Source organism: Glycine soja, chromosome 19 (assembly GCF_004193775.1).
Source record: "Glycine soja cultivar W05 chromosome 19, ASM419377v2, whole genome shotgun sequence".
NCBI classification, from domain to species: domain Eukaryota; kingdom Viridiplantae; phylum Streptophyta; class Magnoliopsida; order Fabales; family Fabaceae; genus Glycine; species Glycine soja.
In genome coordinates, this window is record NC_041020.1 from 3,238,635 (window position 1) to 3,258,926 (window position 20,292).

Sequence of the window (20,292 nt, forward strand, 5' to 3'; positions counted from 1 at the left end):
AAGGGAAATAATGGAGAGTGAGAAAGGTAAAGAAATGAAAAGCAATTCCACTCAATGAGAAGACTTTGGCTTCAAAGGCTACCGCGGTGAAGGTGAAACTTCTCATAAAAATATTATAGAATTTGCAAATAACTTGTGTCATTCATAAGCTTCATACCCGGAATTACAAACTATTTCAAATTTTTATGAATCTAGCTGATAATTTTTATTAAGAATGATTTTTTTTTATTGTTTGGAAATGCATGTATATGAGGGTGAGATTTGGCATACCAGTAGAGTTATGTCTTGGCGACTAATTGGTCATAAACACAAATTAATTTGAAAATAACCTCTTTGCATCTTCTTGCATATGCAACAACAAGACGACATATCATGACTCTCCCTCATATCTTCATTTAGCAAGGAGCATTACTATAAAAAGGAATTTCAATGATGTTGGTTCAACAACGGTTCTACCAGAACCGATGTAGTAAAAAAGACGATGACATTTTTGTTAATATTTGTAAATTTTTAAAGGCATTTTTCTCCAAATTGTCTTTGAAACCGCATAATGACATCGGTTCTTGAAGAAACTGATGTTGAAAGCAAGAGTTCAACATTGGTTTTTAGAAACCGACTTTGAAAAGGACAAGTTTTCCCTTGTCATTCTCTTTCGACGGTACCCTATCTCTGAATCTCCCCCTCCCAATAGCTTCTCCTTCAAATCTTTGTTCCTCTCTCGCCTCCTAACTTTTGTCGAAGCTCTTTGTCAAGGTAAGAACCCCTTTCTCACCCCTTTCTCATTCTTCTTCTTTTGTGCAATAAGGGGGTTTTCAAGGGTTCTCTCACGCCCTTTTTCATTCTTTTTCTTCTACTAGGTTAATGTTTTTGCTTTATTTGTAAATAGAAGGTTCAAAATAGGCATTTGAAGCAGGTCGAGAACATTAAAGGTGCGAAACAACCAATTGAAGCTTCTTTTCCTTCTCATTTTCGCTTCTTCATGAGAATTCTCTAGTTCACCCTAATCAAGTACACCACTCTAATTTCAAGAACCTCACATGGCCGGATCGTGATTCACTATTATTTCCACTTCTCTATTCACGCCACTTTGCCTCTACTACCACGCAAAATCCTCTTCAAGATCAAGTACTTTTGCATCTCGCCCTTTTACTTGAAGGTACTTTTGTCTTCTTCTCAAAGGTGTTCATCTTCTCGAATTTAAGGCTTCTCTTGACACATATGGGAAGGTAATTTTGTCTTCTTCTCTAAGGTGTTCATCTTCTGCACAATATGTGTTCTTACCAAAAAAAGTTGTTGCAGAATACAAAATAGGTTCACTTATGTTATTCTATCTATCGCGGGGTTCTTACTCCCTTGACATGGGAAGATTTTTCACAGAGTACGACATAAGAGTTATCTCTTATGTGGTAATTAATTTTGATAATCAAGTCTTTTATTTATTTTCATTCATGAAGTTTAGGCATATTCCGTGTAACTTATATATGCATATATCTTAATTTATTTATATGTTGCCTCTTCGCTATAATATGTCTAACAACAATCAATAAAATGGAACCGGTTCTTGTATATGTAGCAGAAATAGCACCAAAAAATCTTCAAGGAAGACTAGCAACAACAAATCAGGTGAGGGAATATTAATTAAGAACTATCGCGTTTTTTTTCTTTAATTAAAATTTGAAGTATAATTGAGTTGAATTTTGGTTTTGACTGTGATTTTTTTGCAGCTTTTTATTGTTACTGGAAGGTCAGTCTCATTCTTACTAGGAAATGCCATAAATTGGAGAGAACTACCACTAGCGAGTAAGCACATAATAACATTTGGATATGTAGAAAGGTATAACAATTGGCTCGATTTGAATTTAGGGCTAGTACCTTGCATTTTCTTGTTGGTTGGTTTGTGCTTTATCCCTGAATCCCCCATATGGCTGGTAAGCACTAATTATTAAGCTAGAATCATTATCTAAGGACCAAATGCTTCTATATTTTCTTCTTGAAGGTATATGACTATAATAAGTATAAAAGGAATATGGGAGTGAAATTTAATATGTATGTATATATGTATTTTTTTAGGCAGAGGTTAGCCACAAAAAAGAATTTCAACTAGCTTTAAGTAGACTTCAGGGTAAAGATGTTGATATTTCTGATGAAGCTGCTAAAATTCTGGAACTTTCCAAGCTCTCTTAATTGAATAATTGAAAACCTCCAAAGAAATTTGAAAATAATTTGATACGTTTGATTACCTGAGCTAACCTATTGTTTTCCCATAAAATAGGTTTATATTGAAACTCTTGAAAGCCTTCCTAAGACTAAGTTGTTGGATTTGTTCAAAGAAAATATGTGCACTCTGTAGTTGTAAGTAGCAACACACTTCTCTAGCATAAATTCAATGACAATGCACATAATTAATCAAAAGATCTAAATTATGTTATTGTCACAATTTCATATTGGGGTTGGGTTAATGGCATGTCAACAATCTATCGAAATTAATGGCATAGGATACACGATAGGGATTTTTGTAGAAGCTGGTAAGTGAGAAGAGATACATCATGCATGCATGCTCATTTTGGGGGGAAAAACCTCTTTGTTTTGTCTGTCATATTTCTTCTTCTATGAATGTTGAATTTACAGGACTTTCTTCAGGAAAAGCTGGTACCATAGCATATGCTTGTATACATGTAGTTTATCTTCATATTGATTTCTCATAAATTAATCATGTGACCACTTTAATCTGTCTGAATTTCATATGTTACAATGAATGACATATTCCATTTACCTTATTGAGATCCATTTTGGTGGATAAGTCTGAAAGAAGACCTATTGTAATGGTAAATATATTTGCAAGCCCTTAGTTATCAAGGTCAACTTGAAGTATGTGGAATAAGAACTTTGATGCTCAATACATGCAGGTTTCTACAGCTAGGACATTCTTAGGTTGCTTTCTTTCTCAAGGCAAGTCTTAAATTAGTATAAAAATGTAGAATTTTTTTTCATAAATTGTGTGAATGTGTGTGTCTTTATTCTTAAATAAAGATATAGTCTCATCCTTTCTTGAATTTAAGGCTTCCTTTGACACAATATAGGAAGAAAGCTTTTTCAAGAATGATCCTTTCAGCAATTCAATTAAAGATGCATTTGAATATCATATCAATCTTCGTCAGGTATTATGTATTTTTCTAATGATTTATAGCTTGTGTTATGTAGATTCCATACTAACATGCAAAAATTCCTCAAGATAGGAAGCTAGAACTAATATGTTTTAGGTTGACCTTTGTGCTAGTCTTTCCTTGTTTCACAGTATATCACCACAAACATAATGTTAGTTAAGGAATTGAACAATTAAATCAAACCGTTTTTTTGGTAGTTAGGTTTAGGAAAGGAAATATAGCTAACATGTACCATTTTGCCATTAGCTAGTTAAGCTTTTATGCTAAGTAATCATTTTACACTCAAATTGGGATGTTTGGTGTATGATGTGACTTGTAGTCAACTCACTGTTATGTTATTTTTCCATGGCAGATTTGACCTGCAAAGTTAATCCCTATACAATTTAAAAAGAAATCACTACAAATAACCCAATTGATATTTTTCTTTAATAGAAAATAGTACTAGAGTTGTGTGATATTGGTCAAATTCTTTAAAGAAAGGTACTGAATTGGGGTTATTTTTGTAATCGTTTTTAATTGTTAATGCCTTAATGGAGGATTATAGTAGGCTTTAAATATAAAGGTGTGCATTACTTCATTAAATATGTGCAACAAATTTCCAACGAATAACCAAAAAACTTTTTATTTAAATATCTAGTTGTTTGAAATGGTCATATAGACAATTACTCAAGTCATTTTTTATTCATTTAATTTAAATATCTAGTTGTTTGAAATGGTCATATAGCAGTAATGTGCAACAAGATCATACTGGTGTTTTTGTTTTTTGGTTGACATGGAGTAAGTATTTATATCACAGACATGTAAATTTTTAAACATTCTGCATAATCATAGATTCCAGTATGTTTGTTTGATGAAAAGTACATTTATATAGATCGTATGCTTGGTTTATTGTTTTATGTGATGATCTGACAAACTTCATGATTATTATAATTTTTATTAATATCACAACTTTTGACAGCTACATCTCAAATTGTTGTAAATCAGGACATTGAATTATCAAATAAAATAAATGAGTCATTCAACCAGTCATCACAGGCGAATCTAACTGGAGTTGGATGAGTGCAAGTATTGACCAACATATCCCCCCATGGATGTTAGACTCTCCCTCATGAATTGAATGTTTACCAGGTTCTGCACAAGTTATTGACTAAATTCTCTTTTAACTATGTGGTATTGGTAGTTTGAGTAATCCCTTGGCATTCCTTTCTTTCCTCTATCGGGCCTCCAAGATATTTTCAAAGAGTTCTATCTAAGAAAATACATGGGAAGACGTATGATGTGGCAAAATTCACTAGGTCACTGTGTCTTGAAGGCCGAGTTTCCCAAAAGAAGATAGGATTTGGTTGTGTCCCTATTTCAGGTTTCAAAAACCATTATTTAAAATGTTAAAATCTCCATTTGTTTTTGCAATCCATCGTAGCATCTTTTGTTGCACAAATTTATATTTTTATGATGAATTGATTATGCATGCCTTGTTGTACTTCAAAATGTTGTTCTAATGTTATTCAATGATGCTGAGAAGCTAAGTCTTCAAGATATCAAAGATGCTACTAGTATTTAGAAAAGGAACTGAGAAGGATTTTGCAATCACTAGCTTGTGGTAAAGTTTGTGTCCTATAAAAGGTGTGTTTGTAATCATTTGTAGAATTTCCAACATATAACTTTTGTTTGTAATTATGGTCTTTGTGTATTTCTCAATATTTTTCCCTTTAATGAACATGCAACAAATGCCCAAAGGAAGAGATGTGGAGGACGATGACTCATTTGTTTTTAATGATGGGTTTACAACTCCTCTTTACTAAGGTATTACTCATTGCCTTGTGCGACTTACCTTTTTAGAGGAGTTTAAGTTGTTGTTCTGTGTTATTGACATTGATTGTAGAGATAGAATAGGTTTGGGAATATTCTGTTGTTATTGGTTCTGATACTTATGCTCATTGTTTGATGCATATTTATGTGAGTCTTATCTTATAACTTTCTCCATGTTTCTTTTACCTTTTCATTTTGCTTGTTAGTTTATATATATATTTTTTTTAAAGAATGTTCCTTATCTTCATTCATGGAAAATGTTCATTGGTACTAATTTTAGAGATTCTTTATTCCACTTTGTTCCCAAACATATCTTTTTAGGTTTGACCAACCTACAAAAATAAAAATTAAGATGTGAGAGATATTAAGATGAAAATGATCTTCAACATCTTTTACTAAAAGCTTTGTGGGTGAGATATTAAGGTCTGTGTGTTTACTTATGTCATGTCTTGTTATTTTGAATTTTCAATTGGGCGGCATCACTTCGGATGACTCTGCCTATGTAAATGTCTTGAACAAACTTAACAATCAATTTTATATGGAGTTGAAGGATGAAGTAAAGGTCTTATTGGTCATATATCTATTTATTTTCAGAGTTTGTTGTTGTCAACAGGATGTAATTGATGAGTAGAGCTAATGATCTAGTTAATGAGTTTGTGATAATCTGTTTCATTATGTAAATGAAAAAATTAATTATCACTATTACCTAAACTAATAGTTTTTTCTTATGCTTGCCAAATGCATTTATTTTGTGAGCTTGTGTTTTTGTGGCATAATGATAATAATGGTGATGTACAACGTGCAACTAAAGAGACATTAAAAAAACAAAATAAACATTTAAAAAAATCAATTTTATGAAAGAACTCTCTTAGAAAGTCTACTTCCTAAGACAATTTTTTGATAAATCATCTTTAAATCCTCAATGTTTTAAGATTAGAAAAACACATTCTAAGAGGATTTTTAAGAAAACCAATATAGAAAATGAGATTCTAAGACAGTTTAAAAACCTTCATGAAAAGTTAACATTTTTCACGATGGTAAATTCAAATACGGTTCAAAACTATCGTAGAAAGTATAAAATAATTGTCTTAAAAAACCTTTTTTATAGTAGTGGAATACTTGGGTATGCATGTATACCTTACATCACATTGTCTTCTTTAAGTAACGACTTTTTTTTTATGTGCTTATTTTCTCCCTTAATGATGACCTAATTATATCTAACTTATGTTTTTAATTTTCTTTTAAAATCTAATATAAGTAGTGTCATGTATAGTGGAACGAAGTACCTATATTGTTAAACAAAATGTTTATGCAAATAATATTTGGATATTGATAAAGTGTAAATGAATTAAATTATTTACAAATTAGTTGAACTTGCATGCATGGTTCGTTCATTCTTAATTAAGTCCATTTTAATTAGCTCAACAAATGATATCGATCTTAAAGTTGGACTCAATTATTTAACAAGTTATGCTTTAGTTTTATAGGGTTTCACATTAATAACTGGTTCGTACCTATATATATATTTGATAGCGAGTTAACTCGAGAGTTTGATGACTATGAGGATAATAATTAAAACTACAATTGTTTTGTAGTGTGTGTGTATATATATATATATACACACACACATATACACAAACACACTACAAAACAATTGTAGTTTTAATTATTATCCTCATAGTCATCAAACTCTCGAGTTAACTCATTAACTTTTACGAGTTAACTCGCTAACAAAGGTGAATTATTATACTCTCTGAGTTGACTTTTGAGTAAACTCGTTTTTTAATAGACTCTGGGTAGACTCTATAAACTTCAAGTAAACTCAATAAACTCTCGAGTTTATCACTGAGCCAAGGAGTCAGCAAGTTAAAAAAATTAGATCAAAATGTAAGTCATTTTGGGTTATTTTTTATCTGTTTGTGTTCAACATACTTTCATTTAGTGTGTTATTCTCAAATTCAAAAATTCTTACCTTTAATAACATCAAACCTTTATTTTCTAATAACATCAAATCATCGATGAGAATGATCTACCATTATTATAACATCTGCGAGTTATTATCTAGTAGTGATGCATTACTAGACTTGATTATTTAAGTATAGTGAAATTTATGATTTACTATTTTACTTAATTATATTGTTGAAATATTTAATTGTTATGTTATTTATAGATATTTTGTTATTATTTTTGTATGAAGTGTACTCTTACATCTATGAGTTGAGTCCACGAGTCGAATCTATGAAACTCTCGAGTTTGATAACCTTGATTATACTTAATTAAATTTATATTTAAGTTTATTAATAATTTAATATCTTTATCCTTTTATACATTGACATCTTAAATGTGCAACAAATATTTTCAAAACATAATATTTTGTTAAATATTAAAAATTGATTTCTTATATAATTCATCTTTATGAACATAAAATTATATTTTATTTATATTGCTACCTCATTTGTAGTCATGTGTTAATAAACGGGTTACTAAGAGTACCCAAACCCCTTTACAAACAAAACAAAAGAAAAAACATACGTCATATACTGTCCTCCTAAAAATGGAAATATAATTGATAACCAGCCAATTATGAAAATATAAAAGGAAAAAAAAATACTATCATGAAATAAATTTTTTTTTAATACTTCTTCTTTAAAGTGTGGAGATGCGGGAATCGAACCCCGCTCTACCATTTGAGCTACATCCCCTTTGTGACCGTTGTTGCATGATTTGATATAATTAAAATTTTTACTAGATACTCAAATCAATGCTTTAAAGCTTAAAGATTAAAGAGACTTTAATAAAGAGGAGGAGAGGATTGTTTTTCTTGGAGCCCCGAGGAGGGAAGGGATGTGGTGAAGCGCCTTTTGAAAGATAGTGTGGAATTGGAAGGAAAGAGGGGACAAAGTGGTGATTGTTGTTGGTGGTGCATTGGAACTTGAAGGAGTAGGTCATGGAGAAAAGAGTAGAGTGAAAAGTTATTTATTTTAAATTTTATGTAATTATTTTTTATTTTGAATTATATTTAATATTTTTTTCATTTATTTATATTTATTATTTGTATACATAAAAATTGAAAAAAAAATAAACTAATTGTTCTCATAATAAAATAATTTAAATGTTTAGATTTGTTAAAATTTCTTGCGATTTCTTACATTGGAATGAAATTCTGTTTGAATTTCTTATGAATGAATATAACATTGCGGGGATCACAAAAAATATTGTTGGGACAAAAAAAAAATATTAAGAGACCCATATAAAAAACTTGTGTTGAAAATACCCTTAGTATCTTAAGTGTGCTTCCTTGCATGACCAATTCATCATTCAAAGTTGCAGATTCGGAGGAACCTTTCACGACTACTCTCTTGGTTAATGATTTTCTGACACTGCAGAAGAAAAGTTCAAGTGATTTTCTTTAGAACCTTTCCAAATGTGAGAAAAATGCATACATACAACACAGGTCTTGAAACTAAAAGCTACTCATTTCATGTTCTTAATAGTTAGGCTAGATTTCATTCCTAACAATACCTCTTCTCTTCATACAGGAAAAAAAATATAAATATATTTATACAACACATTTATGGATATGGATTTTCTGACAAAAAAAAACTTGACTATGTCAAGATTAAATCCCAAATTTTAAAATGGAAATATATTATATTGATGAAATTTATTTTTGGACTGCTCTTACCATGGTAAACTTGAGCAAATCCATTACCCAATTGAGATTTATACAGAAAGAAAGAAATAAAAATAACGAAGAATGTGATAGAGAAAAAGGATATTATTGTAGAAAGGATTGTACAAAAATAATATATCTAATTTGTAAGCCTAGTTATTCTCCTTAATCCTGATTAATGAAACTTCAATCTGCTGGTCCAAAAAGGGTCTGTCAGGTGAAAGGGTAATTCACCAATAGTCAGAGCAAGAACAAGAACCTTGCTTGAAACTATGAAAACGATAACGATCTCGGACAACAATTTCACGTTTGTATATATCAGAAGCAATCTTAATAGCAGAATGACAATCCTGGCATATCCTCAAGTTCTTGAAAATGCATAGGGGAGAACTGGATGGTGTGCTCATTAGGCCAAAACAAAGTGCTAGCTTCTCACTATGAGTGAACAACACTTGTTCTACCTCCTCAAATGCTTCCATGCAATCATCGCCATTGGAACAACCAAACAGAACCTGACAATTCGTGTTGGGAACATAGCCAGCCAACCTCAGCTTGCAAATCATGTCATCAAGCTTCATGTAAATATCTGCAGTTCTTGGGTGTGACTTATCCCCAGCGATGAACCGATGAAGTTGGCCGTCTACATATATTGAGCTCATTCCTGGCACCTTTCTGATACCCCTATTCTTAAGAACCTTCCTAAGGGAATTTGCCTTGTCTGCTTTTCCACACAATGCATACATGTTTGAAAGCAGGATATGATATTCTGTGTTGAGGGGATCCATCTGAACCAACTCTCTCATAATCTTCTCCCCCAGCCTCAACTTACCATGTGCATAACAAGCACCCAAAAGGGACCCCAGAACAACTTCATTTGGAGGAATTGGCAACTTCTTCACCAAATCCTCAGCTTCTTCCAAACGTCCAGCTCGACCAAGAAGATCCACCATGCAAGCATAGTGCTCAATTTCTGGCCTGATCCCATAAGCACGCTCAAGATCATGAAAATACTGCCAACCCTGTTCAACTAGACCCGAATGACTGCAAGAACTTAACAAAGCCATGAAAGTCACAGCATCAGGCTTCACCTCTTCCACCATGCAAGCAAACATCTCCACCACAACCTTCCCCATACCATGCATGGCCAACCCACAAAGCATGGCATTCCATGCCACCACATTCCTCCTTGGCATATGCCTAAACACCATCAAAGCAGCACTTATCCTCCCACATTTGGCATACATGTCAACCAAACTTGTCCCCACCATAACACCCAAATCCCACCCCACAGCCTTAACAGCGTAACAATGAACCCACCTTCCCACACTCACATCCCCAGATTGAGAACAAGCAGACAAAACAGAACACAAAGTAATCGAATTCAACCCAAACCCAAACCCACAACCAAAAACCTTCTCATTTTCCTTTTGGTTCCGCAGAGGTATGTTTCTTCGGAAGCAATCATGTTCAACACACTCTCGAACACTGAATGTGGATATTTCTCCCTGCGAGGATTCAAATCTTGATTCACTATGTTGTGGGAGACTAGCCCCTTCCGCTAGACCCAACTCCCGTGGGTTACCACAAACTTCCAGGTGACTAGCCCTTTCTACCATACTCAATCCCTGTTGGTTACCAAAAACCATCTCTTTAAGAAGCAAAAAAGCCTCCTTTGTAAACCCACTTCCAACATACCCTTTTATTAATACAGTCCAAGCAACCTCATTTCTCTCAGGCATTTCATCAAACACTACTTTCCCACTCTCCACACCCTCACATTTAACCACACCTTCCAACACCACAGTCCAAGACACAACACTAGGCTCCTCAATCTCCTCGAACACCCTTCTAGCCTCACCCACAAGCCCACACTTCACATAACCATCCATAACCCCATTCAAAACCTTGGTGTGCCTCAAAAACCCAAACTTCACCACACCCACGTGCATTTGAGGCACGAGGTTGCTGTCCCCAAGCTTGGAACACGCGCCGAGGGCGCAAATTAAGGCCACCCCATCGAGGGGGAGGGCGCGCTGGCGCATTTGGAGGTAGAAACGGAGGGCATCAAGGGGGTGGGAGCAGCGGATGAGGGCGGTGTAGTCGACGGAGTCCTTGTGCGAGTGGGGGATTCGGTCAAACAGTTTGCGGGCGTGGGAAGGGAGGGGGCAGGAGGCGTAGAGGTGGAGGAGGGCGTTAAGGAGGAAGCTGGAGGGGGAGAAGAGGAGGCCGGAGACGGTGGCCGCGGCGTGGAGTTGCTCGCCGGGGCGGACGGCGGAGGCGCGGGCGCATTGTCGGAGAAGAGAACGGAATATGAGAGCACACTGCTGTTGTGTGGTGTGTGACCATCTCATACCATAATATGATATGATTATTTGAGTTAGGATAAATAGTTAGGCTTTATAGTTTTGGGATGTAATTTACGAGGAGCTTAAGTATTCGGTCAAAGGAAATTTGTGCTTTGCATGTGTAAAATTTTTCTTTTTAATGTAGTTACATATTTAAATATTAAACATAAAATGTCTGACTAAATTTGAATAATCTCTCACCAGTTGATGTATATATTTGGTGATTTATCTACTTCCTTTAAAGAGTAAAAATTTTGGTGAAAAATATCTTAAAGTTAGATGAGGATATTAATATTCCTCCTCTCTTGGGTTTTCATGTAAAGTTTGGTTTAGTATTGGGAGATCCCAAATAGTGGATGAATTCTTATTTCTCACAAAAATATGCATGAAAATATATCTCAGAGAGACTCTTTTAGTAACTATTTACTAAATAGGGTCCCTTTTGAAAGTATTTGTAGAGGGGATTCTTTTTTACAAAGGGTGCCGCAATCAACAATGACGAGACATCATTAACAGTTGACGTGGAGATAGTCTCGCCAATGGAAGGGGCGAGATAGGGTGAGGTGGAGGCAGTCTCGCCAATGGAAGGGGCAGACACGCTAACGTGGATGGTGCCGTCAGTGCTTGTGGCAATACATGGAGAAGGAAGAAAATATTATCGGTCTGTATAGCAAAACAACTGACTTAGTTTTTATTTTTTTAATAAAAGAAGTACATGTTATTTATATTTTTTTTTCATCTTTCGAAACTGGGTCACGAGCAGCATGAGATTTCTCGCGATTCATGCAAAAAAGAGTAATAGTTTTTTTTTAAAAAAAATCTAAACAGTTTTAGTCATATTAATGATTAATTTCTTTTTTTTCTCTCTATATCTAATTGACTCCACTTTTGAGAATATTTACAATGTAAGAATTAAATATTTTAATTAGACTCTTATTTGTAAGGTTGTAAAATTTAAGAACATTTAATAATTTTTATTTTATTACTAAAATATTATTAAATTTTTTAACTTAATTAGTGAATTTCATTTTACATTTTTACTCATATAATAATTCTCATTTTAATTTTAAAAATATGTTTAATAGTTAAATAATCTTAGTTGTAATTATAAATCACTTCTATTAATATTTTTTTTATAAAAAACAAGAGAAATAACAAGAGAAACTGAATTTTTTATTATATAAAAATATTTAATATACCTTCATATTGTTAAACTGTATAAAATAAAAATATTTAATTTGCCACATTAAATATCGCCATAAGCACCGGCGGTACATATGCTTTGCAAAAGATTATTTTTCTTAGTCTTATAGTCTTCATTCTTTAATTAATTACTCGGGCAGTACATATGCTTTGCAAAAGATTATTTTTCTTAGTCTTATAGTCTTCATTCTTTAATTAATTACTAGTTTGTGGCAACTAATATGCTTTGCAACAACCTTTATTATGTTGAGTAAAAATTAAAAGTGGCCAAAAGCAAGAAGCCAAAGCTCTTTTGATTTGCATTATATAAACATATTGTTGACGCTTTATATACTGTTTTCTTTCTAAAAAAATACTCAGAAAAAATGAGAATTGAGGAAACCTTCCTTTCTTAACAAAATCAAGTAAATAAAGGCTATTGCGCATGATTTAACCTAATATAAATTATAAAGGTGAAAGGCACATATTTGATAACACTACACGTGTAATAAAACCTACTTTTGATGTTACTTGCCTAGATTTTCTATCATTAAGTCGTTATATATATTTGCATGCTATCCAAGCGTCACAGAGCAAATGGTTTGAAGGCGTTAATTTATAAGTTAGCTTTTTGTATCATGCATTATATTAATCAAATAAATCTAGAAATTAAATCTAAAGTGGCCCCCTAAAACCGATAATATTTTCTTTCTTCTCCATGTATCGCCACAAGCACTGGCGACACCATCCACATCAGTCTGTCTCGCCCCTCCCATTGGCGAGACTGTCTCCACCTCACCCTGTCTCGCCTCTTCCATTAGCGAGACTGTCTCCACGTCAGCTGTCAATGATGTCTCGCCATTGGTGATGGCAGCACCCTTCGTAGAAAGGGATCCCCTCCGCAAATATCCTGTTTAGTAAATAGTTACTAAAAGGGTCTCTCTGAGATAAATTTGTCTGTTCATTCAATTTAACATTAAATCAAACAAAGTCTTAACCTTTAATCATTTCATTTTCTTCCTATTTCTAGCAACACCTTCATGAAAAGGGATAAAACTCCTCTTGATTTTTTCAGTAAGAGAGAGAAAGACATAATACATGTGTAAGACCCACACAATGATACGAGACAATCAAAAACCCAAAAATCATCAAAAACTTTAATATTTGCATCACTCTCTTCCAATCTAATGTTGCATTTATTGTTACTTGTTAGCACTAAGATATGAATGAAAACAAAAAAGATTGAAAAAAAAAACACATTTATAGTACTATTAAATTAAGGGAGAATACCTTTATGTAAATAATATGACATACAATATTAACTTGTCATCTTACAGGTAATCCGTCGTAATTTACATAGCTACCTTACACTTTTTTATCTGTAAAAATTAAATATGATATCATAAAGTTTTTCATATTCACATGTCATAATTTGCATAACTATGTTACATGTTGACAGCAATATTAACGTATTGTGAAATGATCACTTTCGGTTTCAGCTACAAACTCGTATTGATAAAACAAGTACTTACTATTTGGACTTGTAAAAATAGTTTGACTCTTGCAATAAATTTAGTAAGCATTGGTATAATAATGTTTAATAAACATTTAAGGATAAATAGTGATTTGCATCCATGAATGTGTAGAACGTTGACAAATTCATTTATGAAAATTCAAATTTTAATTTCCGAAAATAAAAAAAGTGCGACAAATCATTCATTCATTAACTTCCGTCCGTTACGGTTAATGAAAGAGTCTATGTGACACGTTTAAAAATAAATTTGTCAGCACACTACACATTCAGAAAAGACAATAACTATTTACCCAAAATATACTTTAATGTTCGCCTTCCTCCATTTTTTAATTGTTGTAAACATAATATTATAATAAACACTTAAAAAAACAATCATAGGTTAGAACAAACATAATAATAAGCATAATATTAATTAATAAACATAATTTTTTTATTACTCTAAAATTTATAATATGACAACATTAAGTTGTGACAATAATCATTTTTCTTTTTTGTTCGAGTCTCATATTTTTGTTCCCTACAAATTTGTCCTTAAATATGTCAAGTAGGCTATATCATTAATTATAATGGAAAGAAGTTAATGGATAAATAAATTTATCACATTTTTTTCACTTTCAAATACTAAAATTTAAAATTTTATCTTTCGAAGATAAATTTATTAACCCTTACATTCAGAGACAAAAATAACTATTTATCCTACATCTAATTAAATTGTATCTAAAATTGTATGTAAACGTATCCTTAACATATAAATATTTAATTACATTTTTAAGACCCTATACTGTAGTTCGCAATTTCATTTTTCATACTTCAGGCGCATGTTATAATATACATATACATAACTCAGAAGATGGATTAGAACCAAATCTCGTTTATATTTTGAACAGCATAACCACAAAGAATTCCGGTTTCATGATTAACATTCATGCGATAACTGGCCATAAAGAAATCAAAACCAATATTCCATACATGCCAAACCCATCATCAGATACATACATTGAAAGAAGCCAACAACAGTATGAAATCATCTGGCAGCACTGCACAGCACCATCTTTGTCCGAACACTCACAAATCATAATCAGAAGAGAAGGGGGGAACAATGGGAAACAATAGTAAATCCTCGTATCTTAGCGACCTTTATGGCCATTACAAGGAAATGACAGTCATAGGCTATTTAGAAAACTTGAAGTACAGGATCACGATGATAGCTATAACCAGGACCAAAACAATGCCACCAATAACCCATTTGTTCTTGTTCATCCTTCTTGACATGTTGGTCAAAATTTTCTTGCTCTTGCCTATGTTATCATCCACTCCATGGAGCTGCATGAGGGAATACAACCATCAGTAAATCAAAGGATACGTACTTTTATGGTCTCATCACTATTGATACTGCTCATTCTACTCAGGGAAAAGAACATTTTATATTTCACGTGAAATTACTTATAATAGAAAATTGAACAAGAAAGAAAAAAGATTACCGTGTTATGTGCATGCAATAGAGATTGTCGTTGTGAATGCAAATCTTGAAGAATTGAGACACCAAGCTCTTCCGTTTCCAACATTGTTCTCCTACTATCCTTAACTCTATCACTGGTCTTATTCAACCTCTCAGTTGACACCATTAATCTTGTTCTCTGATCTGCAGATGCCTAATGAATTCACATTAGAAATTGGTGTCAGCTTTGGTATTGCCATTCCAAGAAATTGGGAGATCAGAAATGAAGATTGAATCTAAGCTTAGATTCATTCTTTATATATGGATATCAGACAATAGAAATGCCATTTGGCACAATTGGCCTGAATGTAGCCAAGCAAATTTATAATCTAACATATATATAAATCTAGGAGGCCTCATCAACCAGTTCGCCAAAAATTTATTTGATATCAAAGCATCTACTAGTAGAAAAAGTTAAACATACTAAAAATCTATTTATCCATTAATAATCAAATTAAACCTTTAGTGCTTATCCTAATTTTATAATAACTTAGATCTGTATCTCATCAATGATTTTACTTGGTCTAAATTAGTTAAATATAATTTATAAAAAAAATATAAATCATTACAATTCTTAAAAATAGTATAAAGTTACTTTTGCATTGCTTAGGAAACAAACTAACACTTGGCTATATTATATGTGAAAATGGACAGGCCATCCTAAGCCAATACAGGACTAATGAGAGAATCAAGTGTACCTTACAGAAAAGGTACTTATATCACAAAACATGGCAACAACAAATTACTTATTGATCAATGAGAATCCAATACTATTTTAGTCCACATACTTTGATCTTAATTTTATCCCTGTCCCTCCCATTCAAATAGCTTCAAAGAAGACTCTTAATTGATCATTAATGTTAACAGTTCCGATGTGAACTACAAATCAACTTATGTTTGCAATGGCTAAAGAAATAGTAATGAGGGAGGGGTGTGGCTTGCTTGACCAGGAAAAACAATATCAGCAACAATAAGCCATCACCTAACCTATTAATTTTAATAAAAAAAGTAAATAGCAGAGAAGAAAAAGGATGATCAAATTGTTTCCTTGTTATAGTTTCACAGAAAAATTAATCATCTCTGAATACCAAATTACCAATACCAAAAGAGGACATTAAAATAAATGAATCATACCGTCATAGCATCTGCCATGCCTGATTCCAACAATTCATCCCGTGCAGAAGGGTTTAAGTTACCAGATACAATTTTCTTAACTTCACTTTTAAGATTGTTGAGATCCGATTTATACTCTCGCAACTTAGCAAGAAGCACACCCTTGATGTTTGGCTGTAAACTTCTTGCCTCAAGGTCCATTTTTCTAATCTACAATTTCATAAGCTAAACCATATCAGAACCCCAGAATACAGAAAAAATAAAGCCAGCTTCCTAATGGGGGAGAAAAAGAAGTACCAAAGCTTCTGCTTCATCAATTCCAGCCTTTACTTCAGAAACTTTCTGTTTCTTTTGCTCTGCAGACAAACAGAAAATGATAAAAAATTATGGAATATACATTACTTCAAAATAAATCATAAGATTCAATGTCTAATCCATCTCAATAATGCCACTATCCAAATTCGAGCAATGTAACTGAACTCAAACTTTTAGACTATATTCAGCGACAGAAAAAATACCTATATACAGAATAACCAAAAGAACTTTACAAATTAACTGAAACTATTCATTATACAATCAAATACAGATTAAACCATCTACAGAAGAAAACTTGTTAATAAAAAAAAAAGTAAGATCAAGTTAGAATCTTCTAGTACCTCCATTAAGAGCACCAGCGGCAGTGCACTTTTTCGCTAGATTCGCCGAGAGCTCGCAGTATTGGCGTTCGTAACCCTCGAACACGTTGCTCATCTTCCACGACCTTGTTCACTCTGTTCAGTTCACGATCATCAAAACGAAACAAGGTAAAATTAAATTAAAATAACATATCGGCAAATTAAGCAAAACGAAATCGGAACATAGGGATCGAGAATCCGTCGCCGAAACCCTAATTCAAACGCGGAAGCGCAAAAATTAGGAGGATGATCGGAGACGCGAGAATTGAAATGTGGTGAGATATTAAGAGAGAGGGAGCGTGAGATCAGAAGTGGCGAAGGTACCTGCGGTGGCCGGAGTGGCGTCGGAGGTTCGAGAAAGCGCGGGAAAATTGGGCGGAGAATGGTGGCGAAGGTTCCGGAAGAGGAGAGGGGTCGTTTAGTTTGGGGGAGGGATCAAAACGACAAGGCAGGAAAAAGGGAAATTAGCGGACAGCGAATGGCGAATGATGAGAGCGTATATTCGCTTCGGTAATTGGTGGAATGAAAGGGTTTGTCTGTCAGAGTTCAAATTATATTTGTTTAACTAATTTTTCTGTTGAATTGTGGAGGATGATTAGGATGATCTCTTGACTTTTTCTTATTATTTTTTATTTTTTTATTGAATAAATAGTGCATTTTTTTTTAATAATGTGTTTAGAATCCTTGACTCTCTAATGATGAGAGACATGAGGTATTTCACAAACTTCATCATGATATGAATTCATTCACTTTTTTAATAATTTATTAGAATAAATTATCCAATTGATCTTGAATCTATCAATCACTTTCTATTTAATCCTTGAATTTAATAAAATTAGACTTAATTATTATTTTATTTCTTTAATTTGGAGATTTTATTTTTTATAATCCCTAATATTTAAATTTAGTGTCTAAATTTTGAATATTTTTTAGTCTCTCCCATAAATAAACGATAAATTAAGAATAATAGATTAATACTTTGTGATAATTTTTAGTCAACAAAATTTATTTTTAATTTTTAATCATCAAAATTTGAATTTTAAAATTGTCACTTGTAAATCTATTTTATTTGTTGGACCCACACTAACAAGAGGTCCTAATATCACATAATCTAATGAGAGTGAAATTAAAATTTAGGTTAAATTACTATTTTGTTCTTCTAATTTATTTTTAATATTCAATTTGATCATCTAATTATTAAATGATTTAATTGGATCCTCTATTTTTTTTTTAAATGGTTCAATTAGGTTCTTCCGCCCAAATTGAAGTTAACAATGTCAATAAATTGAAGATACATGTCAAATTTATATTTTATGACAGTTAAAACTTCCAATAACTAGTTTTTCCATATTGGTTGTTTCAAAATCGTCATTAATTATTTTTAAGTGCAAAAACACAAATTAGTTCTCTAAAATAATGAACATATCATATAAAATCCTAACCAAATCACAAATCAAATCTCAAATCCAAATCAAAATCCCAAATCAAATCAAATTAAATTCAAATCCAAAAAAAGAAAAAGGAAGAGAAGCAAGAGCAACAATCTGAAACCCTTCACCAAAAGTCCTCAATGGCTTGGAGAAATTTCTTCAAAATATTGTAGCCTCGTTCCAAGTCATAATGCGACTAATCGAGTGACATTGGGCTAGCGTTGGCACACCTCGCGATGAAGGGCGTGCACGACTCAATCCTCGCATAGTCGTTAAAGAAGCTAGAGGAGGTGTAGAACACGACCTAGCTCACCATGGGGATTGTGTGGCAATGCCAAGATGTGTGTGACTTTGACATTGTGAAGCATGCAGTGGACGATGCAGGCCTCATTGACATGTTGCTTCTAAATCACTATGTGTTCTTATTACTCCTTCATGATGTCAATTTCATGGGAACATTGGTTCTCATCAATGTCACATTGGGGTTTTTGGATTTTGGGTTGGGGCTCTTTGCTTTTGTATGTTATGGTTTAAAGAACATGAAAAAATGAATTAGGATTTTGGGTTATGGGTTGTGGTTCTTAGTTTTATAATAATGCAAAACTTCTTTTTTATTTTAAAAATTATAATAATAATAGTGGTGGTTTTTAACCGCTACTTTATTTAATGTGACTTATTAGATTAGCAGAAAAACAGTAAAAGAGTGACACATGTACCTAGTGTTAACACCATTAATTTCAATTTGAACGGAAGGACTCAATTGAACCATTTAAAAACATTAGAGGACCCAATTGAAAAATTTAATAAATCAAACATTGAAAATAAATTAGAGAACCAAAATAGTAATTTAGCCAAAAAAAATTTGCTCATGAAACAACTGTTTGTTTTGTAATGTATTTGTATTTCAGATTGGTCAATATGTAATATATTTGCATTACAGATTAGTCAATTCGTAATGCATTTTTTTATTTATTTTAGATTGCTCTCCATAATGAAAAATACATTACAGATTGAACAATTCATAATGTATTTGCATCACAAATAGCGTAGTCTGTCCATTTTCCAACACAACTTGGCATCATCTCTTTTTTATTCTTGTCGTCGTCACCCAAACTCATTTGCGTTGAACCCACGAGACCCAAAAGCACCCCATAAGGCCTCTAGGTTGCCCCAAAATGAAAAATTGAATCCTTAGGTAGATCAAAATGAGCGACAACTCTAGAGGAGAAAAAGCGCTCGAGATTTTGTGTGAAAAGAATTTGCGGAGGTTGGGATTGTTGTTGTTGTTGTCAAAATGCACACCACTATTGCTACCCTGGTCTAAACAACAGAAGGGAGATGTGGTTGTTGTTATTCTTCGACGATAGTGGAGCAATGTTGTTCATGTGGTGGTGATAAGGTGGTTTCGATTAGGTATGGGTGTGAGTGAAATGTGTTTGTGTCTGCAAATTTGGGGCAAAAAAGGTGGCACACATGTGGATCTATGGCATATGGAGTTGTCTATGCGTCTAATGAGGTGGTGGGAGAGAATAATAAGGGTAAAAAGGGAATAATAAGAAATTCAAAGATGCACCTAGCAAAAAATGAGATATGTTAAGTAATTATCTAGTCGGACGAGTTGGCATGAACAATTAGTGAATAAAACCAAAATGGGTCCAAAAATAGTTGGCTTAAATTAGACTAGATCTTTAGCCCAACCAATTTAACTCAATGAACTAATTGGACTTTATAGGTCAATTCAATCAAAATATTCTTTTACAAATCTCTCATAATTATTTGACTAAAAAAGAAAAAAATTCTCACATTTGATTTAGTTGTGCTCACATCACATCCTAGAAACATTCATTGTCCTGCACCTTTATTTAGTTGT

At 32.9% G+C, this 20,292-nt stretch overlaps 2 protein-coding genes across 2 annotated transcripts; both read right to left on the minus strand.

Moving 5' to 3' along the window:
* Positions 1 to 8,604: 8,604 nt before the first annotated feature.
* Positions 8,605 to 11,109, minus strand: LOC114399283 (pentatricopeptide repeat-containing protein At5g15340, mitochondrial-like). The gene has a single exon (XM_028361440.1). The coding sequence runs from the start codon at positions 10,995 to 10,997 to the stop codon at positions 8,877 to 8,879; it is 2,121 nt and encodes a 706-aa protein (XP_028217241.1). The 5' UTR covers positions 10,998 to 11,109; the 3' UTR covers positions 8,605 to 8,876.
* A 3,451-nt stretch (positions 11,110 to 14,560) lies between these two features.
* LOC114398051 (vesicle transport v-SNARE 11-like) lies at positions 14,561 to 17,563 on the minus strand. Its single transcript, XM_028360172.1, has 6 exons — positions 17,317 to 17,563; positions 16,975 to 17,088; positions 16,616 to 16,674; positions 16,340 to 16,528; positions 15,189 to 15,359; positions 14,561 to 15,030 (listed from the first exon to the last, which is right to left on the minus strand). Exons 2-6 carry the CDS (start codon positions 17,066 to 17,068, stop codon positions 14,878 to 14,880), a joined length of 666 nt encoding a protein of 221 aa, XP_028215973.1. The 5' UTR covers positions 17,069 to 17,088; positions 17,317 to 17,563; the 3' UTR covers positions 14,561 to 14,877.
* Between the last annotated feature and the right edge of the window lie 2,729 nt (positions 17,564 to 20,292).

What these genes read in the sequence shown, in the direction of transcription:
- LOC114399283 (XM_028361440.1), bottom strand. Translation starts at nt 10,997, where the DNA reads ATGAGATGGTCACACACCACACAACAGCAGTGTGCTCTCATATTCCGT.
- LOC114398051 (XM_028360172.1), bottom strand. Translation starts at nt 17,068, where the DNA reads ATGAGCAACGTGTTCGAGGGTTACGAACGCCAATACTGCGAGCTCTCG. An exon ending in CGCTGGTGCTCTTAATGGAG is followed by an intron (nt 16,675 to 16,974) that starts GTACTAGAAGAT and finishes GTTTGTCTGCAG; the next exon opens with AGCAAAAGAAACAGAAAGTT. An exon ending in GCATGGCAGATGCTATGACG is followed by an intron (nt 15,360 to 16,339) that starts GTATGATTCATT and finishes TGAATTCATTAG; the next exon opens with GCATCTGCAGATCAGAGAAC.